Source organism: Phaethon aethereus, assembly GCF_964289735.1.
Source record: "Phaethon aethereus genome assembly, chromosome: 7".
Taxonomy (NCBI): domain Eukaryota; kingdom Metazoa; phylum Chordata; class Aves; order Phaethontiformes; family Phaethontidae; genus Phaethon; species Phaethon aethereus.
Genome location: NC_138583.1, coordinates 14,430,092 through 14,457,054, shown reverse-complemented (window position 1 = coordinate 14,457,054; position 26,963 = coordinate 14,430,092). Strand labels below are relative to the sequence as shown.

Below are 26,963 nucleotides of genomic sequence, written 5' to 3'. Positions count from 1 at the left end.
TTCTTAATATCTGGTTTTTTCTTTCTTCCTTAGCTCACCAAACACATACCCTTTATTTAAACTTATTTTAATGAAGACTCAGAGGTAAACTGTGCTCAGGTCTGCTGTTTTGAAAAGCTTGTTAATAGTGGGGAGAACGGATGGTCCTGTAATGAAGTCATTTCACATTTAACTCAGGGCTGGATGGATTCCAGAAAAATGAATTAGTCACATGTGTGGATGGATTTCGGATTTATAGAGAATGGTGGAATTGAGCCAATTCTTAATATTTGTCTGCCAGTTAAAATATTCGGCAAAACCTCTCATGTGTACACACATAATGAATAGCAATGCAACTATTTTTCTCCCCGCTGGGAACTTTTCATGGTTACAAGAAACAGAAAGGTTGAAGGCAGGGAAAATGTCGCCTTGAAGCTGGTTCAGTCTTAGCACTGCTCAGTTATTAATAGCATCCCACAGTGGAGACACTGCATGCTAAGAACATGAGGATCTCCTGAGCTCTGTCACCACTCTGTGACATTCAGCAGGCCTCCTCAGAGTCCTCGGGAACACTCTTACTCTGCTTGGTTTTTATATCAGAGATACCAAGCCTTGCTTTCCCTCCAGGTTTTGGAGACTGGGGTGTGTTCTCGTGAGGTGAGAATCTCCAGTGGATCTTGCAAGGCGAGCTTTCAAAAAATTATTAACAAAATATTGAAAAAAGCCTGGAAAGACTCAATATAGATGGATTACGTTGAAAGGTCAGGTCATTTGTATTCTATACCTTTCTTTAAAAAAAAAAAAACAAAAAACAAAAACCACAAACATATTTTTATCCAGTGCTAATCCAGTGTTTTGAAATCCAGAAAAGATAATGTTAAGTCAGAACTGAAATCTCTGGTTTTGGATAAGGAAAATGGCAGTTAAGGTGATGGTTTCCTGAATGAGCTGTTCCTCATGGATCTTGCAAAGATACCTTCCTTCAAGCAGGATGAAGAAATGAGCACCTAGATTTTCAAGCATACAAGATAAACATTCAGCTGTCTTTTGCTGTCATGAACAGCTGAATCCTGACATTTCAGTTTAGTTCTTCATGTTCTTTTAAATTTGTTCTTCAAATTACTCATTCCTAACGCAAGGTTAACATGCGTATATGAAACAGAAGTCATAGTCTCTACCCACTTAATTTGTGATTAACTTAATCTCAGCCTCTTCCTTTTTTGGAGGTGTTATAAAACTAATTTTTGAGGAGCTATATAGTGTGTGGAAGTTACTGTTGGAGAGGTGGGAGGAATTCATGTTCTGAAAGGTCTAAATCGGGTAGACTTAATCCACAGCTATGTTAATTTAATCCACAGCTATGTTAATTTGGAATCACAAAAACACTGGGGGGGCGGTATATGCAGGGGTCATTTTCTCTTAGTTGATTTACCTGTTCCATGGCAGGATTAGGTGTACCGGTATTTTGTCTGGCAAGTGTTCATTCAAAGGCTCTTTTAAATGTTCTGAAGTAGTGAAGAATCCAAAGTCTTCAGCACAACCCGCAATACTGCAGTATCACTTTGTTGTACTTAACTCTTAACACACAGGAAGGACCTACTTGATGTTAACATTTTTCATTCTGCAGGATCATTCCATGGTTTAGTTTTGCAAAGTGGTTTAAGATGTTCCCTTGGAAAGTGCTTTATATGTGTAAAATATTAACAACAATTCATGGCAAGCTTGCATCATTAATTCATCATGACTTGCTTCTGTTAAGGGCTTTTATGAAGAAAGTATGTTATATCCTTTACTGGCAATAATTCTAGAAAAATAGTCTGACAGATAAAGAAAAAGTGTTCCTAGCATCAAAACGACCTACCCTCTGCAATGTGAAAGCAAAGTTAAAAGAAGATTTATTGGTTGTTGTACAGGTCTGACTTGGAATTACAGTTCAAGTGCTATCACCATGAAGACAGACAAATGAACACAAACTGGCCAGCTTCAGTCCAGGTCAGCGTTAATGCAACCCCACTTACCATTGAACGTGGTGACAACAAGACATCTCATAAACCTCTGCACCTAAAGCACGTCTGCCAGCCAGGAAGAAACACGATTCAAATTACAGTCACAGCATGTTGTTGTGTAAGTACACCGAGCTCACGGCTGCAGCTGCTGATGCTGAGTTTGCTATTCAGTACAGTTTGCAAATGTTGCCTTAGCTGTAAGAGCCTTACTCTCATTTTTTTCCATGCGTTTTTCTGGTAAGGTGCTTGTTGATGATGTTGACACAGTCAGAGTGCTAATGTGGAAATTTTTGCTGCTAAATTACTGCAGAATGTAGTGGTGTCCTTCCAGTGTCTCTGAAAAGTCTTGTGGTCTAGGGGAGGAAAGGAGTTTGATCTCCTACCTATTCAGCGTGTGCCTGTGTAACAAGGCGGCTAAAAATGTAGAAGTAGATCGTTGCAATGCAGTCTGTTGTGTGATACTAATCTCATTTACTTAGGGTATTAAACTGTGTTTGGTTTGACATGAGAACATCAACACCATAATCATTGGTGGTGGTGACGATTTTTCATACAGCTTTTCAGTTTAAAAACTAATGTTCCATGATGCAGTCTAGACCATGCAACTTTCCCCTTTTTCCTTTTCCATGATTTGGTTACTGTTAGGGACAAGTACTGATTTTTAATGCAGGCTGTTGCACGGCTGTGCTCTGAGCTTTTGACTGTTCTGTTGTCACTGACAAAAAAGGAAGCTGTTACCTCTCCCAAGGTCGCAGTGTGAGGCACTTTGACAAGAAGCCATCCTCCTATTTTGCTTTACTTCACACTGATGTCTCTCTGCATAATGTCATTTATCTGGTGGCTAAGAGCTGGGGCGGCATCCTGTGAATCCACAACGAGCTCTGTGTTGGGAATGAAGATTCAGCTGGTTCCAGGCATGTCAACAGCAAATCGGTTTTGCAACTTCAACGTAGTCTGAGGACAGGCAGGTAGGCTAGACAGTGTCAAAGAATCCAGGGTTTTAAAAATAAACCCTGATGTCGGAGATGAATATGTCAGCTCTGTGTATTCTGAGTATTAAGGAGGGAGAAAATGCAGAAAATCTTTACTTTTTTTTAAAGCCCTTGTATATGTTACGCTCCTGGAGCAGGGAACAACATACTGTGTAGTGTGTGCTCCCTTAGGGATATTCCGCATGTGCACAGCAGAGCAGAACCAGCTTTCATATTTAAGCATCAGGCTCTTACGGAAGCCACGTGTCCAAGGGAAGAATGCAGCTATGTTCAGCAGTGTATTTACCCTGTGTGTTTGGTTCTCTTGGTAACAAAATGCGTTTTCTTTCAGTCACACTTGTTCGTGTTGCAGTTAGTACACCGACCGTCAGTTCGCTCCGTACTTCAAGGTCTACTAAAGAAACGCCTCCTCCCAGCGGAACATTGTATCACCAAGAGTGAGTTTTCATTTTGTCTGGGTGATGACTTTCCAGAATGCCTATGTTCAGTTGTGATAAGCTCTTTCTACACAAGATTTACTTGCTTATTGAAAACCTGAAGCTGTACTGTCAGGAATTTCCAGAACATCATGTGTCTAGATTAAATCCTCAGTATCCTCAAATGTTGAGGGCTATTTGGGTGAGGGTAACAAAGTACCAAGAACACAAGCTTAGTTCCCAGCGAGTACTCTCCCATTCCGGGAGAACCTCTCTGGATTTTCCCCGACATCTGTTTTTGACTTCACTAAAATCCCTTTGTAGAAAGATTATTCTTTATTTATTTAGGGCTGCTTTAAGTGCTTGTATGGTACTTTGTTTGGTTGAGGGTATAGCTGATATGCGCGCGTGTGATGGTTTGTCTGTTCAGGAGAATGTTCTAAATAACACAGAATACACCTGTGTGGATAAATTGTCCATTAAACTGGCCCTTAAAGGTTGAAGTGTTGGTCTTTCAGATTTCTACCTTAGATCTTACAGCACAGTTGTGTTTTCTCACACATACACATACCTTCTTCCTAAACAGTAAAGAGGAACTTCAGTAGCGTAGCAGCTTCCTCTGGCAACGCAACACTAAATGGAGAAGATGGAGTAGAGCAAACTGCTATTAAAGTGTCTCTGAAGTGTCCGATCACATTCCGACGGATTCAGCTCCCAGCAAGGGGTCACGATTGCAAGCATGTACAAGTGAGTAAATGCCAGTGGCCTGGCAATATTCCCTCAGCCATGTGTTGTTACAGTACTTTTAGCTTGGTTATCGTATAACAGAGCCTAATGAAATGAGATTTCTTTGTGTCTGTCAACCTAAATAATTAACTATTCATCTGTTTAATGTAGAGGGAGAAAGTAAGCTATTTGGATTAGTTTTCAGTGCTAGTAGGCTTTTTTTGTGGCAGTTTTACTTTTGTCCAACTGATTCAGCTAATACAGTATTTTCCCTTTATTTCCTTTTTTTTTTCTTTTTTTTCCTCCTTTGTTTCTTTCTGATACCTAGTGTTTTGATCTGGAATCTTACTTGCAACTGAACTGTGAAAGGGGAACTTGGAGGTGTCCGGTATGCAAGTAAGTGCAACCATACTACATGAAATGCAGTTGTACACAATTTGGCCAAATTCAGATCGTATTTAAGGTCATGGAGGGGAGAAAAAAGAAGTGCTAAGAAATCAGGTGTATATATTACATTTACCTAATAGCATAAAGTCCAACAAAAATTCTTGCAATATTTCATAAATGGAGGGAACACCCTGAATTATAAGAAATTTAAAAACCGGCAAGAGATATTTTCTCACAAAATACATGATCTGTGAGCTCTCATTACAGGCTATCAGTGGGTTGTGTAGAGTTCAAAAGAAGATCAAATATTTACATTGATCAGACAGATATCTACATAAACAAATGAACTGGGAGTTTGTCTTCCCCTAGATTATGAAGTAATAAGCAACTACCAGACAACAACACATACCATGGCAATTGAACAGATAGCCTATTCCGGAGTTATTTTTGTATAATTTTGATGTTGTAATGCCCAAATTACAGAACTTCAAACATGTAGATACTAACGTGTTCAGCATCCAGCTGAAGATTAAGTATGTATGCCAAATAACTGTCTCGGGTGCTGTGCTTTGAGTCACATAAATATGCAGTTAATGGCAGTGTTCACGGAGAGGAAGAATTTTGAAGACTGCAATGTTTCCCAGTAATTAGGTAGGAAATGAAGTTGGATCCTCCAAGGTCAAAGTCAACATCAAATGCAAATTAAAGTGAGAGTAGAAAGCAGGAAGGATTCTGGTCCAGAGTAAGGCTGACGTTAAAAAAGAGAAAAGATTTCCGAGGAGCAAAAGTTTAGGGTGATTGCTTAAAGGAAAAGCGGGATATTTGGCATAATTTCAGCCTTATGTTTTGACCAGAGAGCTAGTGTACTGCAGAATAAATGGAATAAAAAGCTTTAAAGTGGTTGGAGGCTGCCCATTCTTAGATTTAACTGGGCAGAAAGAATCGCAGAACAACTGCAGGCCAGTTCAGTATCTGTAACCTACTGTGCTCAGTGTGCAGGGTTACAAGTTTGTTCCAGCCTCAGCTGAGGAGCCAGAGCTCTTTAGTTCAGGCAGCTGTAGCTGTAGCAGCTTGTATTTTATCTCTGCAAGTCTCCAGTCCAACCCCTGCTGCACCAGCCAATGTTAAGTATAAACAGGAGTGGCAATTGTCCATTCTATCTGCTTCTGTGGACATTGCAGGCTTGAGACGAGCTTGTTTCGATGACTATCCGTGATTGATATGCATCCTAAAGTGCAGGTGTTTCCTCTGAACTACCTGAATCTTTTGTATCTTCTAAGTTAGGCTAAAAATACCACAAGAATTGCATGTCTTCTTAATTTCTGTATTCAGACATCCAGGCCAAAATTTTTGTCCTGTTTATCTGAGTATGAGCACCTGCATTCAGATTGAAGTGCCCATGTAAATAAATCATTTCTGTTTTGTTCTGTCCCCAACTGTGCTGATCTTAAGTAAAATAGCTATAAATGTAGTTACTTTGAAGCCATATTACTGTGTAGCTCAAAAAAAAACAATGTGCTAGCTGATGTTCACAGGAGAGATCTGCTATGCTCAAAAAGCCTCTAAAATCACAATATATTTCACTAAAATTATTTAAAGGGTACGAACAGCTTGTCGATACACACAAGTAGATGAATCCTTATCTCATCTATTTGATGTGGAATACTATTATCCTGGCAATGCAGATGTAGAACTAAAACTGCCCCCAATCATTCCTGAATTATGTGTTACAGATAGTAAGTTGGTGGATCCTAGTCAGCTGATTTCATCACTAACCTATCCCTCTTCCATCCCTCTTTTACACGTGTAGTGATATTCTAACATGAATTTTGGGGGTTTTTTTTTTACTTTTTAGTAAAACTGCTCTGCTGGAAGGCTTGGAGGTTGACCAGTATATGTGGGGTATTCTGAACGCTATACAAAAGTAAGTGAATTTCCTCATTTCTGATATCCAAGACTAAGCAATTAGGGGATACATTAATGAATACTGAGGTAGTCACACCAAAGTAGGTCTTAGTGATTGAACTTGAATGTTCTATTTTTTGGCTCCTTGGTGGAGCTACTGGTACAGTGAATCAAGTTCCATCTACTTAACAGAACTAGTTTGGGTTCTCTCTTGATGGCAGCCTCACCAATGAAGCAGAGGGAAGAGTGAGAATGGGGGATTAAAAATGCTTTCTCGTATTTACAAGTAGTCGCTCTGATTCACATGTGGCAAAACACATAGATATGTTTGGGTTTCACTGTGTGGATAAACACAGAAATGTGCTCTCAACAGTTGCCTTTTTTAAAACTTGTTTTTGGCGCACAGTTGAGAAGCGAAAGATCTTGAGGTTGTATTACACTAGAGCATTTCAGAACACTTGTTACCATGCAGATTCTTATGGAAACTTGAGCAGAATTGATTTTAAAAAAATAAATCAATTAATATGCTAAAATTTTAATATTATTTTACAGCTCAGAGTTTGAAGAAGTTACCATTGATCCAACTTGCAGTTGGAGGCCAGTCCCTATAAAGTCAGATATTCACATCAAAGATGACCCAGATGGCATTCCCTCAAAAAGATTTAAGACCATGAGTCCAAGCCAGATGATCATGCCAAATGTGATGGAGATGATTGCAGCTTTGGGTCCTGGTCCATCACCTTACCCATCCTTACCCCCTCCTCCAGGAGGCAACAACTCCACTGAATATGGTAACCAAGGTTAGTTTTACAGCTTTGTGCACCCAGGTGGTCACTCTAAAGGTCATTGGTTCAGTCAGCTTTGTGATTCAGGTATGTCAGTGCATCTTCTCAGGGAGATGCATAAGGAAAGCAAATTACATGGCTGCAATTCTGAAATTCTGCATCGGCCTTTTTGTTTAAAATTCATCTGTTTAGAGGAAAATATATTTAGTAAGGAAATTGGTGCTTGTCGTATTTGTTGCCATGCAACCCTCCTAGAATCAAGAAACATTGTATGTTACCCTGTATATTCATGGCCTGCCACAATATACATCTTTCCTCATTTTTTCTGTCCATTTTCCTTCTGTTCCACTCTCATTCAAGTGAGCGCTCCTAGTGCTACAGAACTTACAAAGTACAGAACCTTACCCATTAACCTTGCTGCTTGGGCCACCAAGTTTAACTTGTGGCCAGGTGGGAGACATTTGGTAGGCCACACAGAAAGTGGATGACTTCTAAAGAGATTCTAACTGCTTTGCAAACACCTTTGCATTAGACAGTTACTTGAGTTCCTCTCCCCCTGTGCTGCCAGATTGAGAAACCGGAAACTACAGGCAGTGGAGATACGTTTTCAAATGGTATATTGTGAATAACTCAATTATAGTGACAATTCTGAAAATATGAAACCAGAGACTGTTTCTTTTGCAAGTAATATGATATGACTCAGTTCAGCTCTGGGAAAAGACCAACTGTTCACACCACCAGAATCCCCAAATTGATTACAAGGTGATATATGTGCTTTTTGCAGGCGTTTGAAGAAAAATATAGATTGCATGCAAAATATGGTTAATTTGCTCCAATGACTGCAAAACTGATGACAGATGATAAAACTTTTTAGGTTTTCAAACAGATGAATGATTACTATAACAAAGCCAAGAGCACTGAATCACAAATTTTTCACTCGTTTAGTAGGAGTGAAGTGCAGTCAGAGCATGAGAACAGAACCATCTATTCTTCATCATCTTTCTAGCTCATAATTAGGAATGGACAGGGTAGTCACGTAAAGTGGGGTTTAGGGTTTGTATAACGATTGCTGCCTAGACTGTTAGTTCCCTGCCTTCCCCTGTGGATCCTGTAGCAGAGGTAGTCATTGCTTCTTGGAGGCCTGACTCATCAATGGCAGGTGAAACCCATGCTCTCCTCTTTCCCCTGCAATAGGCATATCAGTGCAGAGCATCAGATTATCCTAAATGTCTGTATAGGTCTATCCCTCAGCATGTGGCACAACTGATGCCCCAGAGAAGGATGTGCTGCTGCATGGCTGCAAGTCCCTGGGCATACTGCCTTGCATCTTCATTCTCCATCAATATGTGCACTGAAACTTTATGTTTAGAATTAGGTAATGTCCTCTGATTAACAGTACTCCAGAGCAAAGTAGTAGTAGTATTACTACCGTGGTTTATATTTGTTTATTTGCATTTGACAGTAAGCATGCTGAAGTGTTAATTTGCAAATATAACAAGTACTCAGTAATACAAGACCTTATTCCAGCTCCCTGCTATTAAATCTTTCCTGAGAAGCAAGGCAAGACCAGCTACATTCTGTGAGACTCATCCAGTTTGCAGATTAACAAAATGAGAATTAGTAAGGCTCTGCAGTATTTACATGATAGATCAAAGTCCTGGCTTCTTTGAGAAATACTCTTACATGGCTAATGACTTCTATTCCTCTGAGATTAAACTTCGGCTTGTGAAGCTGTGCTGAAGAGCAAATGATGCAGCTACTTCAGTTTGTCAAACTCCCTTCTTGACTTGAACATTTAAGGCTGCTGTACTTCAGCTGAGAACTGCAGGCTCTCCTTGGAAGCTTCAAAGTTATTCTATTATTTCAGAACTCGGTATCATCCAATTCAGTTGCTTATACAAAATAGCTGAGTGGCTTTAGTTCAATTTTTGCTGTTCATAGCAAATAAGTCGCCAGAGTTGGTATCTCAGTTGGAAGCGTTAACAGAGGGATCTGGACAGAAAAAATATGTACAGTAAAATCCCTGTATTGGGATACATTGTTGGTTTAGAATTCAAGTGAAGATCACTGGGCTGAGGTGGGATGGATCAAAACATACTGCTTTACTGTATGATCAGGTCATACAGTACTTGTCCTGCAGATGAGCAGGGGACTCCAGGCTTGTTGCTAGATGGTAAATCTGTGGGGGTAAATCCAGATAATTCATTACAAATTGGTGTTAAATTTTGGTGCTTTGGAGAACATCATTTCAGGCTGCAGTTAGGTGGATTTCAGGGACTCCAGCAGTGGGGAGCACTCATGTTAAGCATTTCAGTTGCCCTGTGCTGTGCAGGGAGGATGCCATGCTGCACTGCTTTTTTTACAAGACGCTCTGAGACATCAATGTTGGGAAACAAATAATTTCTTTCATATCGCTTCTGTTTCTCTTTTAGGCAACAGTTACCAAGGTCATGGCAATTTTGACTTCCCACATGGGAATCCTGGTGGCACGTCTATGAATGACTTCATGCATGGGCCACAACTGTCACATCCCCCAGACATGCCGAGCAGCATGGCAGCTCTCGACAAACCTCTCAGTCACCCCATGCAGGAATCTGTAAGTAATGGTGCTGTGGACGTAGAATTTCCTTTGTGGGGGTAAGGAGCTCTCATCCAGCTAACGGATGTGCCTTGTGAACTGCTTTTACTTTTTGTGGATTCCGCGCTTCGAAAGTTTCTGAAATAGAGCAGTCCTAAGAAATGCCAAAACCACCATTTTTAGTTTCTGGCCTTTTCGAGTTTTTGGAGAAGCATTTTGAAGCTTTTTGAATTGTCATTTAAGTTTGTTTATCTGAAAGAGACAAGCTGGCTCAGTGTGCTTGTGTTAATCATTGTGCTTTGCTCTGACACCTGAAAAAAACTAGAATTCATTCCCTAGGCCAGCAGGGTCTGTGAATATCCATCTTCGGCAGACAGCAGGACATCGACAGACTTCAAAGCAGGGGCAGTATCTTCCCTGGCTTTGTCCCTGAGGGCAAGATTTTCATCAAAGCATTTTGATGGGGAATTCTACCCAACTAGCATGAAAGGCACCTTTAAGCTGTTGGGAATAGGACAAGCCTCTAGATTTTGAGGAGAGATGCTGCCACTGGTCTGAGAGCGTATCGGTGTAAGAGACTAAAGAATGGAGGTTCCTCAGGTCTCAGAGGAGGCAGAACTGCGCATTGGAAAAGCAGCTTGCTCTATATATAATCTCCAGAAAATGCAGTACTGCAGCAGCTAGGTGATAGAAAAGTTACCGGCAGCATTTAGCTCTTAGACATGGCTAGTCATCTATTTTAACTCAGGGCAGGGGGGTGTATACATCCTTTTATGTTCATTTAAGTTACAGGGCAGGGGCTTTATAGTGTGCTGTTACTGCACAGGAAGGATGTTTAACTTGACAAGTCATCTGTGCCGTGTCTTTAGTGAATACTAGAAAGTACAATTTCAGAATGTAATGAGGAAATCTGGTAGCAGATGCTCAGCAGAAGCCTGCTCAGTCAATGTCTCCTCGAGCTGGCAGTGGGTTTTCCAAGGAGGATGGTGAGAAATAGGAAGAGAGTGGAGAGAGAGTTCTTAGTATAGCTTGGAGAATGCCCAAGTAACAAGACTGTCTGCAAAGGAAGAGTCCAGAAACCGTAACGACTTTACCACTTTACAGGCTAATAAAGGACAGAACAAACACGCTGTAAACTTAATTTTATGTTGGCAAATTCCACATACCCAGCTTAAAGAGCCAGTCTGAATTATCTGCATCAGAAGCAACCATGCAGTATTAGAAGATAGTAGCAAGGGGAAATACTGCTAACCTGAACTACTCACAGCTGCTTTCCTTTGAATCAAAGCCACAGAGAATTACTCTTTGCCTCCCATTACCTGACACCTACCTCTTGACTTTGACCGTTTGACTGGTATATCTTTGCTGTAGCAGTTGCCCCAGTGAAATTTCTGATGTTGTAAGTTATGAAGTGGTAGAATATGAAAGTGAAGAATCTGGGGCTTTCTGAAAATGGGACTGCTTACAGATGATAGCAAAGGTGAAAGTTGCACAAGGCTATGCATGTTCCAGGGCTGTAAGACGGTATTTGGGCAAATATTAATAGATTTTTGGTTCCGCGGGCTGGTCTGTAGCAAATCTGGTACTTGCTTATGATAGCTGGCAATTAACATAAACCTTTGCCTCACCTCTCCCTCATCTTTCGTGGTGTGCAAGCTATACTGTTTGGGAACAGGAAGCGGCGCTAAAGCAGGTTCCACCTCGTTTATGTCAATGGCTGATTTTCTCTAATGATCAATTCTCAGGTCTGTTAGCACAAGGGAGTTAGATTGACCTTGTCAACGTAGCCACATAGTCTTCAGGCCACATTTGAGGATTGTTAGTGCTCCCACACAACTTTTTCAGTATTACAAAGTCTCTGCTTTCCTCTTTCTCTCTTTTTATCCTTCTTTCTTTCTTCTCTCTCAAAAATGAACTGTTTGTCTGTAGCAGACACTCAAGAAACGCAGCTTTAAAATTACTACTTTTAGAGAAATGCATGCCATTAACACATAACTGAATTGGGTAGCTGAATGTCTTTGGACAGACATCTCTGTACGACAATAACTATAAATCACATTGCGTAATTGAACTAAGGTTTTAAAATGTTGCCTGTGCTGTTGTCTGGCTTTCTGTCTTTCCTTTTTACACATTTAAGATGTACTTTGTTTTCATCTACTATTCACTTTGACCGTTTCGTGTTTACAAGGTGAGTCAGGATCAGATGTTTGGTCCTTTTAGACCTATTTCTATCCAGAGCTGAATGCTCCTGGGGAAGTTCCTAATTTTCCCGTTAAGAAGATTTATGTGGTGGCCCTTATATAATGGTAGGCAGAGAAAGTTGATCCCTCCAGGCATACTCCGTAGGTCACTCCAGGAAATGCAGATGTGTTTGCCCAAAGTAGGTCGGGCTGGGTAACCCGGGCTGGATCATCAGAACTACCTTCTCTCAACACTGCTGTTCTGCTCCTGTGGAAGAAGAAAAAATGAAGACCTGAAATGTGCCTGGAATACCTTTTCCCCGGTGTAAAGTGTTGTGAGAACTATAGAACAGGCACTTCTATGTCAGTGCAAGATTGCTACAAAATAGCTGCCACAATCGCATCATGTGTGTTTTCAGAAATGGTAAGCAAGTTTTAGACAAAGGTGGACTCAGAGTTAGCTCTAGCTTAGCGCTTATTGCAGTGTAAGTAGCAGTACATGATTGAGCAATGGCTGAGCGTGCCATAGTGTCATATAGACAGTGAGGTGATGTGAGCCGGTGCCACTGTAAAAAGTCATCGCTGTTGTTTCTATTGTCACTTTTCCTGTCTGTTTCACCAGCACAAGTGTTATTGCAGCCATGAAGTAATCTGGATCTGGGTACAGATGTGATTGAAAACTAATTCAGAGCAGGAGTGGGGGGAAGTTTAGCTTTGATCTATGTCAGCTCCCCAGCTGCATGTCTGCAAGGATGCACCTGATGACAAAGCATGCATGGGAACAGTGGCCAAGAACAGCAGCAGAGCAGGATGGCATCTTTAGTGGTTCTTCCAGTTAACCCAGCAAAAGAGTTCGTAAAACTATGACCCCAGTAATGGAGAGAGAGAGAGAGACATAAACCATCAACTTAACCTGCTAATGTGGTTTTTTCGCACTATCAATTTTCTCCTGAGATTAAAGGAATATTGTTCTGCAGTTGGCAGGTCCTGTTTCTCTACAGCTGTACATCGTGGCACTTGTAGAGGCCCCTGTTGGGCTCATAGAGAGTTGTGTTGTTTCGTGCGACTAAGCTGAAGATGTACTTACGTCTGCTATAAGCTTTGCTTTTATAGACTGTAAATGCTTTGAGTGCCAAAGTTTACGCTCCTAAAAACAATGCTGGAATTACCTTGCTGTGTAAGCAAAGGCAACTTTGTTAGACTCGCTGTGTTCATAGTGTGTGTTAGTGTTTTTTAAATAAAATCATGGGAGTTGCAGACGCAAGCTGAACATACACAAAGTGTATTGCTTAGAACGTTTTTGCACCATGGCAAACTTGCCATTAGTTAGTTAGCTGAATGCAAGTAGAGAAATGTTGAAGTCCTGAGCATTTTGCTTTCTCACAGGTAGGCTGGTGGAGTGTGTGGCCTAAATCAGATGGATTTTGAACCTGCGATGGCTATTTAAGATTATGGTGGCCCTCAGTCTTACAATGAACAATTAATCCCTATGCAAGAGTTTTCTCAGGGCCCAAGATACAGCCTTATCAACTAAATAATTATATATTAAATGCTTGCCTATATAAACATAAGGTAGAACTTCTAACCTGCTTATTTGTTTTGAAATATGTCTGAGAACATATGAATGCCTCTTGGTTTAAATAACTATTGATATAAATATGCCAGTATGACTCTTGCTTTGTGCATTCAGGGATATATTTACAAGGCTATTCAAGATAATCCTGTTTTGGTTTGGTTTTTTTCCGGAAACTGTTTTCGAACTTTCGCAACACTGTCTTAAATTGCTTTTCAATTTTTGTTATTATTAAGCTTTCTTAATTTCCACACTTTCTGTTGCACATGTCCTCAATGAATGAAGAAGGAAACAGTACTATTTGGATAGACATGTACTTTCACTCAAAGGTTTTCACTGCAAAGTTTTTAGGCTGCAGATTCATTTACATTACGGTGTGTTCTGTGGGCAGATTTTGTACAAGTTTACCCCTTAGGTAACAACAACAATGTTGTAGAATACTTTTCAAGTAGTCAAACTGTGACTCTAATGGATAGAAGAGTATGTATCAGCACTTTTTAACAGTTACTTTAAACTCTCATATGGGAAGGAGGCCCAAATGCAGTGTTGCAGATATAATCCTGCTCATTTCCACCAACCTTCATACTACCAAAGTATTGAAAAGGACCTTGATGTAGCGGAGTCTGACTGTCCCAATGGATCAGTATTCAGGTTTTAGTTTTCATAAGAGTGGTGAAATGTATTTTTTTAAATGCTTGTTTCTGTAATTTTTTTTTTTTTTCATTTTGTGGGAACATTTAAAATTAAGTTTTGTAATAACCTCCCTTTTGCTTTCCAAAACTGAAGACTAAGGTTAAAATAACCTTGCAGTTTACTGTGATATGAAAGGGTCAATGCTGACATAGCACTTCGCTGGTTTCTGTTTGCTTGGCTGGATGAATTTCATGCTGTTGTATGTATCTGTTCTTTTATTTCAGCTCCACTTTGTGACAATATGTAGCATTCCTCAAAAAACGTTTACATGTTTTGCTTCTCCATATACCCAATTAACATAAGCCATATGATTCTGAAGCATTCAGACACTTCTTTCTCATGGCACCCAGGTCAAGCCCCAAAGAATCCACTAGCATTAAATGTGACATGCAGCAGAAGGAGGAATTGGGCTTGTGCATTTTTGTTGCTTCTCTGTCATGTGAGAAAGGCTTTTCCCCCATTCTTCCATAATAGGGTTTGGAAGATGCATGTGGTTTGGTAGTCCATTCCCCATGGAAAACACAAAAAATACTAAGCTTTTGCTAGAGAACTTCGCCACGGCATGAACGCAAAACAGAAGTGTGATCATTAGCTTACTTCAAGCTAACGCGTTGTACTTTGCAGTCAGCAGGTATGCAGCCACCTACAGCAGCTCTGCTGACAGGTTGGGAGCCCGCTTGGGTTTTCTCTCACCCATCGGAACCCGTCAATATCAGCAAGGAGACTCTTTTGCCCTTAAAAAGGGGTGTTGCATCCTGAAAAGAAAAGGAGGGGAGGAGTGGGGAAAGGCTGGTGCTTGCAAAAGGTTTGTAATGAGCTGAAACACGAACAGGCAATGGTGTCAGGATGCCACCCAATAAGGGAGCTGAGCAGAAATGATGCATTTTCTCAGTTAATCAGCTTCCTGGTGTAGGGATTGTTATTCAACAAATTCTCCATTCATTCATGGAATTTTTTAGGGCAAAAGCATCTGCCTTGCTAGTGCTGAGCAGCACCCATAAGCCTCTTTCCCTCCTCTTTGAGGTTCAGTATACTGCATCTTCAAGCGCAGTTTCCCACATCACAAGGAAGCAAACCAACAGCACAAATCCAATGTGTTTATTTTCCCCTTGCAGATTCCCTTCAAAAAGCTGAAGCACTTCCTCCAGCATTGGGATATGGAGTTTTCTTTTCCGATTGCACTTTTTTATTTATTTCTTTGGGTTTTGGGGTTGTGTTTTGGTTTGTGTTTTTTTGTTGTTGTTGGTGTGTGTGTCTTTTTTTAAAATTTATTTAAGTTATTTCTTTTTGTAACATGCAGTTACAGAGTCAGGCACTGCGAGCACTGTACCTTGTGGCCTCACTTTCTTTTCCTGCTTTTTTCCTCCTCCGCAGATCCCTCATCCCGGCAGCACTGATCAGTCCCATACTTCCATGCAGCAAGGTTTGCACGTCCCTCACCCCAGCAGCCAGTCAGGGCAGCCATTACATCACAGCGGGCCTCCTACCCAGCAGTCCCGGCAGCCACCCCCGGCCGCTTCTAGCAACCATCCACACAGTGACCTGACCTTTAATCCCTCCTCAGCCTTAGAGGGTCAGGCTGGTGGACAGGGAGCACCCGACATGCCGGAGCCCTCGCTGGATGTAAGTCTGTGTCATACTATCATCTGCCTGCCATAGCGTGTGCTTCGCATCGCGGCGGGAGGGCGGGGAGGGCACGGGGACGGGCAGCCGCTTCCACAGCACATGCCATCCTTTCATGCTTTGGTACATGGGCGCAGGTGCTGCAGCCAAGGTGACAGGGCAGTCCTGGCTTGCTGGGAGAACAGTTCTGGTTTGAGCAGCTGCATGGCGCGCGAGCCATAGGCTCTTCCCAGCACCAAGGCAGGCATTTCTTCAGACAGCAGTTCAGGCACCAGGCTGGGAGCCATCTCCTGCCTCCCCCCTCATCATCGCAGGACGGGGGCTCCCATGTGCTCATCTAGGCCCTGAAGCCATCGCAGTGCCTGACTAGGAGGAAGGGCGCAGCTGTGTGCGGTTCTGACTGTGGCGGAGCCGTGCCAAGCGGGCCGCACACTGAGCCCCGCACCGTGCCCTGGCCAGTGGGAGGGGGATGTGCTGGCCCGCCCTGCAGCACCCTCCCTGCTGCCAAAAGCAGGCTGTGCCCATCCATAGCTGCTCGTGCAGGTAGCTCAGCAGCACAAGCTCTTCTTCCCAGTTCTCCATACAGGATGATAAACCACAAGGATGTCTTCTGCCTCCTTAGCCACTATGGGAGGCAGCTCACAACTAAGCAAAGATAAACCTAGTTTTCAGGTCAAAAGTAACTTTCCATCTCTACCATCCATTTGGAACTGAATTATCTGAGGCATCTCCCTGGTTAACCACCTACTTCCCAAAATATAAATTCCTTAGCACTAGGATTGGATTTTCGTTTGAGTTGTGCGTTCCCATATGTGTATCTTCTGTCTGTTCCAAAGTCTGCTGCTGCGCAGTGTAATTTTCTTGGAGAAGTGTTCACCTCTGTGCCTCGGATTCCTGTCTGTATTTACTGTTGCTGTATACTTAGGTCTTCCCTGTCACACTGGAGCGCTGTGCGGGCAGGTGGCCTCGCAGAGGGCAGGGAAGGGGTTGGGCAAGGGATGGTTGGTCCAGTGCTCAGCGGAGTAAATTCTATCTGAACTAGAGTGCTGCTATTTCACACAACACGGTCACATGCACACCCTTTGGGAATGATAGTTCACGTGGCAATTGGAGGTCTAAACCCTTAAGGACCCCGTATGAGCAATATTAATGGGTGAAATGAAAATGTCATTTTTTTCCTTCAAATATTTAAGCAACATCAAGTATGCTGTCATGGGTCATGCACTCATTCCTTGGTGAAAAGCAAAGTAGACAAACCTGTACATTTATCACAGTACCACAGTTATCACTGATGGAGACGTGCTGGATTCTTAATGGGAGGCTGAAATGGTCTTAGCTAAATGAGAAGGCAAGTGTTGTACAGTCTGGGGAATACAGTTCTTTGAAATATCTGTGAGCTGAATCACGATCAGATGGATTATTATAATGGGTTTAATTTTCAGTGGCTGTGTCGTGGAACCAGTCTGAATAAAGTCCTGTGCAGCAAACCAAACGGGGAACTCTACCGTGGGCAACTTGGTCCGCTCCCTACTGACATAGTCACATTAATTCTTTAGGACTTCGATGCGATGCAGTCAAAGGTTTAACTTAGGTTGAAGGATATACCTCATAGGTGCAGAGACGGGGGATCTGCACGTGTACCTGGGGCAGCAGAGGCGCAAGACTCAAATGACTGGTCAGACCTCTCGAGTACTCATGTCAGGAGCCCTGGGTGCACCTCTCCAAATTCTGCCCTTAGGCCTAGCACGTTCCTGTAGCTTCTGCTCCCACAGCCCTCACAGCACCCGGCACTCCTATGTCTCATACCTCTGCTCCAGCGCAGCACCCTCAACTCCCAGCCGGTCCTCACGCCAGCTGAGCAGCAGGCAGGCTGTGCTGCCTGGCCCCTCTGACCAAGGCAAGCCAAGGGCACCTTCAAAACTTAGACGACTTCATCTTCAGAGGTATTGAGCATATTGTCTAAAACTTTCACCTTTCAAAAAAAAAAAAAAAAAAAGTTAAAAAGCCCCTGCGTACAAGAATGAGTCTCAGAAACGTTATGTTAAATTTTTAAGAATGGAGTTGCAAAATTGTAGGACAAATTCAACCATTTTTTACTTTCTACACGGTTGGTGGGGCTGCAGTTTTCTTCTGGGCTTCTGTGTTAGGTATTAAAAAAAAAAAATGACAGCAGGTGAAATACATTTAAAAGCCTTATATCTTTAGTGTCGTACTATGACAGTAGCATTTTTACCATGAGTAAAAGGAGGTGGTATTTTAAGAAAAACATTCCTTCTGGGAGATTCTGTTTATGTAAACTCGATGTTGCATTTTTTTTCCAAAATGCTTAGGAAGTCATACACTTATTTCTGCATTTCATGTTTAACTTATTGAAAAATACGTTCATCCATATAACATCAGAAGTTGAAGCTGCATTTACACAGGAGTAATAGAAGCATATAAATATAATATTTGCATGCTAAATGTGATGCAGTCAAGCTTTTAGTTTTATAGTATTTGAAAACAGAACAACTTAAAATGAATTCCTCATACCTACTATTAAGTTTGTTAAAGCAGTCCATATTTTTCTGTCTTTGCTTTAACACAACACGGAATATAAAGAGAGTATTACAAATTCTTCCCTGCTGTTTTTATATATGACACGTTAACTTTTGACTAGGATACGGCAACATGCAGAAAAAAGCAGAAAACATTGCCTGGTGCACAACCCAGGAGTTAGGATTTGCTTGCTATCTGTCAGATCAAAAAGGATCTGAGTGATGGTGGGAAAACCAAAATTTTCTATGTGAAACACAGTATTAATAAAACTATAAATTACTCTTACCCCCCCCCCCCCCCCACTATTCCTTTTGATACTTTAAATCATTGTGGAGATAAGAGCATGTTCTGTTGGATGGGGTGTGTTATGCCCTGACTCTCTAAAATGTCTGGCATTGCATGTAATGCTGTAGCGGCGTACTTCCAACCACTGTAAGCTCACTGCCACAGAAGGGACAAGGATTCGCCCACCTGCCTTGCCACTCCTCTCCCCCTGCTCCTTCTTGGTTGTTTTTTTACTCTGGGGTGTTGTGGTTTTTTTCTTTCCCTTTCTGGGCTAGTTTTAACCCTGTGTGAGTTCCCTGCTCCAGCTCACTGCCCCAGAGCTTACATCCACGCACAAAGGTGTGAGGGGGTGGCTGAGGGGTGACAGGGCTGCCTCCTATAGTGATGCCAGCTTCGGGCAGTGTCACGCGGACGTGTGCGAGTCAGGTAGACCAGTCATTGTTGATCTGCCTTAAAGCTCAAATATGTATTATTCAAACTGCATGTTTCAAGTTTTTAGTCAGTGATTTATATGAAACTAACATACATAATGAGCATTTTTCGAGACGTTTTTGTCAGCATCGCTAGCCAAGAAATGTACTTTGATTATTGATGAACTTTGTGATGGGGAGGTTGACTGAGAAACCCTAACTGAGATGGTAATGTAATTCACAGGTGAAAACTGAGTAATACAGACTTTCACAAACCAGTGGATACTGCATCATCCTAGAGTGTTAGGTTGCTGCTGCTGTCCGATTTATTTGGATATATACATATGAAAGCCAGTTTCCAGGAATGTGTGGTGTTTAATCCCTTTTTTCCTCTCAATTGTGTTTCTGTTATCTGTAATTTTCCTTTTATCTTTATATTTCGTAGCTGCTTCCAGAACTCACAAATCCAGATGAGCTGCTTTCGTACCTGGATCCTCCTGATTTGCCAAGCAATAGCAATGATGACCTTCTGTCTCTCTTTGAGAACAATTGAAACCATATGTATTCTCCCATCCCTTTCACTTGTTCACACGCGTGTGGCTGCACAGCGAGGAATCTTAACACTCCTTTTCCACAAGAGAAGAAAAAACCTCACAACTTGATCCAATGGTGCACTCCCTGCTTTCTTCATCTCAGAACTGCTTTTGTCAGCTTCAAAGACTGCGAAAGTGACGGGAGAAAAAAAAAAACCCACAAAAAATAAATAAATGCAGTAATCTTCAAGTCTGCCGTGCTATACACATGACAAAGAAGCATAGACAGTTGTGCAGCTATTGGAAACCCCATTTGTGTTCATCCTCTAGAGAGAGAGTTCTGTGATAAACATAGTGTGAAGTATCTTGGCAAAAACAAATCTCGGCAAGGGAAGAAAAGGCAACAAAATGGAACTGTCTTCAACTGACCCGTCTCGGAGTGTCCTTCCAACGCGTGTTCTTCCATTTTTTTTGAAACTGTATCTCCCTCCACCCCACCTCCCCTCTGCCCCCCTCCAACCACAGGTTTGCGTTGGAGTGATTGTCCTGGCTACACACAAAACGAAAAACAAACACACGTTCAAAGCTCAAAAAAGCACAAATCCTACAGTCAAGTGGCAAAGATAGGGAAGATGTACAGGCCCATCAGAGGGAGCCGGCAGTTTAGCTAGCGCGACTTAAGTGATGGAGTCCTGAGAATCTCCAGGCTGCAGCCGTGGGTGTTGGTATTTCTGCAAGCGCAGGAATCTTAACCACGTCTTTGCAGAGGATTCCTCTGGCCAAACATACAGATTGGTAGCACCCTGGAAAAATTAAGGGGAAAAAAAAAAAAAAGTTTGCAATGTTTAGGGAATTTTTTGTGGTTTTGGTTTCCAATCAGTACTGTTTTTGGCTGCGTTAACATCCGGCTGTTGAGATTGCTGTAATAGATCTTTTTGCCATGTATGCCATACGGAATGGAAAGGAGAGGGAGGGGGGTGCAAACCAAACTGTTCCTGATTGTCACCTACAGCCCTTGGTGCCCCGAGTGTTTCTGTCACTGCCGGTACTGCACAATACATAGTAAGACAAGCTGGGTTGAAGGCAGCCAGGAAATCATTGCACGATGGAGGGAGAATAACATCACTATCTGCATAACTATTTGTAATAATCGGCTTGAGAAGGGGCATTGACATTGGACAGACACCTTACAGCTTCATTATTGTTTTGCTTTGTGTTCCGTTTTTGTGACTGTTACAGATAATTCAGCCTCTTTCTTTTCTCCTTCTTCAGTTTCTTTTTTTAAACTTTGGCTGCCAGGATGAGCTCTTTCTCCTGAAGGACCGGGCATGGGGAGAATAAGTAACTGTCGGTAGATTGCTACTGCCCTCAAGAGACCCTGCTGCCACCATCACTGTCTTGCCCCTGTGATCTGTGCTTCTCGTGTGGTTGCTGCTCCTGCATGAGCTTCCTATTGCTTCTGTGCCCATTTCTGTGCTCTTTGTCTCTCTCTCCCTTTCTCTCTCTTATAAATGATGTACAGTAGCTGTGTAAGAAGTGCATGTGTGCCAACTTTGCCCTTGTGGTGCAACATTTCAGCTTTTGCCCACTGTACAGTTATTGGTTTCGTTTCTTTTTGTTACTAAAGCAAATTTGACCCTACTCCTTTCCCTCATCCCAAATCCAATCAAACACCCTTCGTTTGCTTGCCACAATGTTTTAAACTGAAGTGCCAGGCAAAATTTTGTTTGTTCCTGTCGTTTGACTAGATAGCTTCCTAGCCCTCTGTGTTTAGTTTTGCAGTGCTGTAAATGGCATGCTCTGTGCTCACGACTCTGGATTTGCGTTCCTCACCAAAGTCATATTTTGTAAATTCTTTGCGGTTTTGTTTCATTTTGCTCTTATTGTTAACGTTTCCCACTACTGCTGTACATGCGTCATGATATATATATGCTAGTCAGCAGCACCTTGCTGTAGATATTACAGGAAATGGCGGTTTAGTTCTTTTATTTTCCAGTAGGAGTATTGAATCTGTCAAACATATTATGTAGAGATGGTCCCACACTTATATTTTTCCTGTTTCAAGTTTTTTTAAGAAAGGCGCTGTTCATTATGCAAAATCAATTATTTTAAGAATTGCTATTGTAAATATCTTTGTGAATATTTTAGTATCGTCTTTGATAATATTCAACATTTTCATGATCTGGTTATACTTTTGCTGGTGTTTTTAAATACCTTGTCTGAAGAAAAATATGGGTCCTTTTTTAAAAAAGAAAATTGAGGGTTCTTTAACAGAATAAGGGAGTTGGTTTTTTTTCCCTCCCCCCACCCCCCCAGCCCATTCTCTTTTGATATATTAGCCCAAATTTCATATCTGTTTATGTGATGAATAAATTGATACATCAGGCAGTTCCTGGACAATCAGGGCCCAGCTCTGTCGTGGAAACATAATAATAAGCAATTGCCTAGGGCAAAAAAACCCCAACTAACCAACCGATGTTCATGGACTGTGGGTGACTGTGGGCTGGTAATGGCAGAGATGTTGTTCGTTTGCCCAAGCGAAACGGGACACCTAGGACCAGCTGTCTGAACAGGTAAAGATGCACTGAGGCAAGCAGCAAGTATGTAAGGTACCATATCGCTGTACTGGTGCTCCAGTCTCTGAAACTGGGGTGCTCTAACACTTAGGGATGTTGATGGGTAGGGGAGGGAAACAGTATAGTATATCTTTTTCTGCTTAGAAGTGTCTTTTTTCTTATGTAGGCTTGACAACCTGTAGAGGATCTCTGCAGAATATTAAAGATACCTTGGTGTAATACACAGTAATATGGTTGTGGTGTGGTGCTGCTATCACACAATTCCTAGGAAAGACCATTCTTCAGTTACAGATATGTTTTGTAGCCATTTTACTGTAGTAGTTTCCCCTGTGTTTTTGCTGCATTGTTTATATAGGTATTGAAGTCATTTGCAGGGGCAGCTAATAATAAACTGCCTTTATGCCCTTCGAGTTTGTTTTTTTTTTGTTGGGGGGGAAGTTTCTTAAGCCATAGGTTTGGGAAAAAAGATTTCTCACTATTAGTTGGAGCTGGTTGCTCAGAGTTTTTTAATTGATTCTATTTAATGTTCCACGCTCCATTGATTCCTGAGCAGCTAAGTCACCTGAAATGATTTTTCTCTTAAACACGACATTAGTTTTTTAAACCAGGTATGTTAAGGATTGATCTTTTGCTAACTGGTAGTATTTAAAATGTATCATTCAAAAGTACCTGTTGGAAAGCGTAAAGGGAAAACAAAAACAATAGATACTAGCAATATGTTTGGAGCAGTGTTTGCATCTGCTTTGTCCGGTAACAGAGAATTAAAGTGGACGGTTGACATTTTTAAGCTTACAGAAACGTTTGGTTTCCAAGTAGAACTTACTTAAGAGAGAAAATACAATTTTTACCCATCACCCAAATGTTGGACATTTGAGACAGTTTTAAAACTTATCTGTCAGCTAAAATCAGGTATTGTATAGTGGAGTCAGTATGAAAAAAGCTCCGAAATGAAAATTTAGTTATTTTTTTTATCTGTTCACTGCCGTATTAAAGTTTAGAGAGAAAAAAAACCTAGCAAATAGGGTAATCACAGTCATTTCTTTTAATTATTATATGAAATTCCAGTAGTATTTTTATTCTTTTTTTGTTTGTTTACTTTTTAATTGTTTCCCTATGGAAGTTCATCTGGGAAAGAACCCACAGAGATCTACAGTTCTGCTGCCAAGACATTATTATAGGACTGACAGATACACGCCAGTGTCTGCAGCGGAGACTCAAGGGACAGCTGTACATATGTAAATGACAAATAGAGACATGTTAACAGAAACGCATTCATTTTCCTTGGAATGTGCATTGTTTTTATTTCGCAGGAAAAAAAAAAGCTTGAAGCTCCATCTTATGTGGAAAATGAATCCTGTTTGTTAGCGTTTGTGGAGTCTCAGCATTTGTTTCACTTTCACTTCTGTAATATACTCTGATCCTTTGTTTTGTTTTGTTTTATCTACATGTAATATTTAGCTTATGTGTACTAGTCTATCACCTGTGTATTTTTAGGGTGCTACAGAAATAATGAAGAAAAATAAGGGGATTAAAAAAAATTGTAACCAAATTCATACTTTGTACAATTTTTGATATCACGATCAGAGGAGAATTAAAAAAAAAAAGTACAATCTGAAGTAACATGCAAAAATGGCCATTGTCTTTGTTTGTACATTGTATGTACAGTACAATGCAATCATTTCATACTTTAAACTGGTCAGAAAAAATAATTGTGATTTTTAGTCTTGCAAAACTGTATGTAGTTAGATGATGTGACAACCTAATATTTATCTAATAAATATGTATTCAGATGAAACCTGTATATTAGGTGTTCATGTGGTTATTTTGTATTTAAAGATCAAATTATTTGACTATTGCTAGACATTTATATACTCTGTTGTAACACTGAAGTATTCTCATTTGCTCATGTTAATTTTTTTTCCTAAATAAATTTGCAAAATTAAGGTCTGGCTAATTGGCAGCTGCTTTGTAAATTTTGAGTTTCCTTTTGAAACAACCAACTTCCCCTTTGCACCCTCCCTGTGAAAGTCAGTTGTGGAGGGTGTACCTTTTCAGGGAGCAGGACTTGCCGCAGGAAGGGAAAGGTATGAACCACCCTGGAAGAGACACAGAATAAAAGATTATGAATGCAAATTTATTGATAGGCACAGGATCACATGGGAAAACGTCCCCGACGAGCAAGGTATTGGTGACTTGTGGTTCGGTCTGCAGGGCACTGCGTATCACCTAAACAAGTAATAATTCCTTTGCATGATATGAGTAACGGGAAAGGAGGGCTTGTCTCTGGTGTCGGCACGTGTGGAGGGATTAAACCACCAAAATAGTAGATGGTCAGCTTTGTTTTAAATTCTCATGAGTTTGATACTTTTCCTTCAACTGGAGCCTGTCATTCAAGTGAAATCGGTGACCTTGGAAGATGACTAAAATGAGATTTTTTTTTTTTTTTAATGCATCCCCATCTTAAAGTTGAAGGACTTGGTTTCAAAATGCAGCCTGCTTCATTTATCTGCCTGTTTAAGCAGACTGAATCGTGACACAAGGAATACGCGCAGGGTCGTATTGGCAACAGCCATGGCATGCACAGGTCCTGTCCCGGTGGAGTTTTACGCCCATGCTCGGCCACAGACGCCAGTCACTTCGCATCCGGGAACTTGTTTTAACAATAGGGAATTACTGAGTATCTCTATTTATGCATGGCATTTGTGGAAGTGTTTAGGCTAAACCCACCTTTGAAATGCATCGAAATACTTAGCAACAGCCTGACCATCTCAGAATATGAGTATCTCTACAAGCATGTAATTGAGATACAGCAGTTACTCCACAAGGACTCAAGAGTCCTTGTTGACCAAGATACACACAATATATATAAAAATACAGACTGGAGATTTATTTTCTCAAATTGTGAGAAATTGTTGCGGCTCTCGACTTCTGCCTTCCTTGCTGGCACTACCCATTACAATGGGCTTTTAGGATAACGCAATAAAACAGTTACAGTGCGCTCTGTAGGGAAACAGAAAAAATATTTGTTTGTTCCAGCCAGTAATTAATAAATACTTTGGTTTTGGTGTTCTGTCTCCCTGGAAGCTCCCAAGAAGTGTCAGCAAGGCATTGTGCAAACCCGCTTCGGCACTGTACAGATGGAGAGAACTATGAAGAGCTCGAGTGATGTCCTCAAGCACTGTACATTTTTCAAGCTTACTTTGAAGATTGAGGAGGCTATGACAATTCTGAAAGAGGAGTTTCTCCCAGATGTCACCTCAGGACCCCAGGATAGGTATGATGTGTGTATCCGGTTGGTGCCGGCGTCTCCCGCCCCGTGTTCGGGCAGTGTGTGCTGCGCATCGTGCACTCTGTGTGTGCTTCCAGGCAGCCACCTGCATGAGTACCTGTCTATGACTTCTCTGCTTATCCGCATGTTTATCAATTGTTGAAAAACTTCGGAACACGTGTATTTCCCTACCTCCCTCTCTCTACTCTTCCTAATCCATATGGATCTCTGAATCACATTATTTCAGTTGTGCACTTCGTATTCTGTTGCCGTGCACTTCATTGTGCCTTTTACAGGAGCAAGAGACTGAAAACGATTAGAAACGTGGAAGGAGGGCCCTGTTTGTTTTCTGCTTGGACAACGGGGATGGGTCTCCTGTGTGTAAATAGAGCTGCTTGCCTTCCTTTAAAGAAGCAAGCTAGACAGCATACAGAACAGTTGTACAACTCTCACCTGATACGCTATATGTAATGCTCTCATTTGTTACCCTTATCCATTCCCCTTTAAAACTAATTAACATTTTTTACGTTTGCATACCTAGTCTTTTATTTGTGTGTATGTTTAACCAGAAGCCACTTCCCTCTTACTTGCTTAAATTCCAAGTCTGTACAAATCTTCCTGTATTGTGAACTTTAGTCATGAACGATTACCTTTCTTTTTTACTTTTGAATTATTACCAGCCTGTCACCTTATTACAGTTTTCCACTTTCTGTGTCACCAAAATCCTACCGACTCTAGGTAGGATATTACTCCTGCTGTCTGTCATTGTGTCAATGCACTATTCACATTTGTTCTCTTGAAAAGGAACACGAATTTTTCTTGTATCAGGCAGACCTCTGCTGAGGTACCTTGTCTCCATCAGTCTACAGAATTTCCCAGGAGAACATAAAAATAGTCCACAAGGAACCTAACAGATTATGCAATTTCATTTATAAAGCAAGTAGAGTGCAATTACGTCATGACTCACAGGCACTGGCATACAGGTGGACTTACTGGTTGGTTTGCTACGTAGTTCATCTGCATTTCCAGAAACTTCTTGCCTAAATCATCGTAACTGGCTTTCTGCTATTTAAGTCTATCTTTCTGTTAAAAACCTTCTCTTTTCTTAGTGTGTGGACTAGATGAGATTAAGCTCTTTCCCCTGTTTACTGAATATGTCTGCTTGGTTTGTCCAGTATATTTCCCGTTACTGAAGTCACTATATTTTTTGATACATCCAGTAAGTTAACTTCTCTAGAAACACTAGTATCTACCACTTTTAAGTACACTGGTTTCTCTACACTTTTTTGGCTTTATTAGACATTCTAAGAGTTTTGGGATTACCAATTATGTTTTTCCCCTAGGTCAGAGTTTTGACCAATTACATTTTTAATTTAATCTTATAATCTAGCCTTTCCTGTTTGTCCATAGTTGTTTCATGATGGTGGTTTTTTGGATTTTTTTGACCTCTTCTAGTACATTTAGTTTCATTTGTTACCCTTTTCACATAACAACACATTGATTATTGTGA

General features: G+C 41.2%; 1 protein-coding gene across 1 annotated transcript in view; it reads left to right on the top strand.

The window, feature by feature from the left end:
- ZMIZ1 (zinc finger MIZ-type containing 1) overlaps nt 1-20,518 on the top strand; it is a gene marked incomplete at its 5' end in the record, with an annotated part of 157,572 nt that extends 137,054 nt beyond the window's left edge. Inside the window, 9 exon segments of the mRNA XM_082002252.1 lie at nt 1,893-2,103; nt 3,309-3,414; nt 3,980-4,140; nt 4,448-4,515; nt 6,362-6,430; nt 6,964-7,211; nt 9,629-9,792; nt 15,595-15,843; nt 19,522-20,518. Of these exon segments, the coding sequence (XP_081858378.1) occupies nt 1,893-2,103; nt 3,309-3,414; nt 3,980-4,140; nt 4,448-4,515; nt 6,362-6,430; nt 6,964-7,211; nt 9,629-9,792; nt 15,595-15,843; nt 19,522-19,629 (1,384 nt within the window). The 3' untranslated portion in view covers nt 19,630-20,518.
- Nucleotides 20,519-26,963: the final 6,445 nt, after the last annotated feature.